General features: G+C 57.5%; 1 protein-coding gene across 1 annotated transcript in view; it reads right to left on the bottom strand.

The window, feature by feature from the left end:
- Positions 1–50: 50 nt before the first annotated feature.
- Positions 51–325, bottom strand: part of EMH_0063690 (uncharacterized protein) — a gene marked incomplete at both ends in the record, with an annotated part of 4,432 nt that continues 4,157 nt past the window's right edge. The window contains 2 exons of the mRNA XM_013498170.1: positions 51–114; positions 195–323. Coding sequence (XP_013353624.1) covers positions 51–114; positions 195–323 — 193 coding nt within the window. The remainder of the gene's footprint in view (positions 115–194; positions 324–325) is intronic.

Here is a 325-nt window from a genome sequence, read left to right on the forward strand (position 1 = left end):
AGCAGCAGCAGCAGGAGCAGCAGCAGCAGCAGCAGGAGGATGTAATTTATTTAGTTGGTGCCTGAGGCAGCAAGCAAGAGCATTAGAATGAAGGAGGTTTCCTCTCCCGCGGAGCTGCGTATACACCCCAGCAAAAGAAGAACGCTGGCAGTGCAGAGCAGCAAAGCTGTTGTATACAGTGCTGCATAGCTGACGAGATATCCTGCTGCTGCTGCTGCTGCTGCTGCTGGTGCTGCTGCTGCTGCTGCTGCTGGTGCTGCTGGTGCTGGTGCTGGTGCTGGTGCTGCTGGTGGTGGTGGTGGTGGTGGTGGTGCTGGTGGTGGTG

This window comes from Eimeria mitis, genomic scaffold (genome assembly GCF_000499745.2).
Source record: "Eimeria mitis Houghton genomic scaffold, Emh_scaff3236, whole genome shotgun sequence".
NCBI lineage: Eukaryota > Apicomplexa > Conoidasida > Eucoccidiorida > Eimeriidae > Eimeria > Eimeria mitis.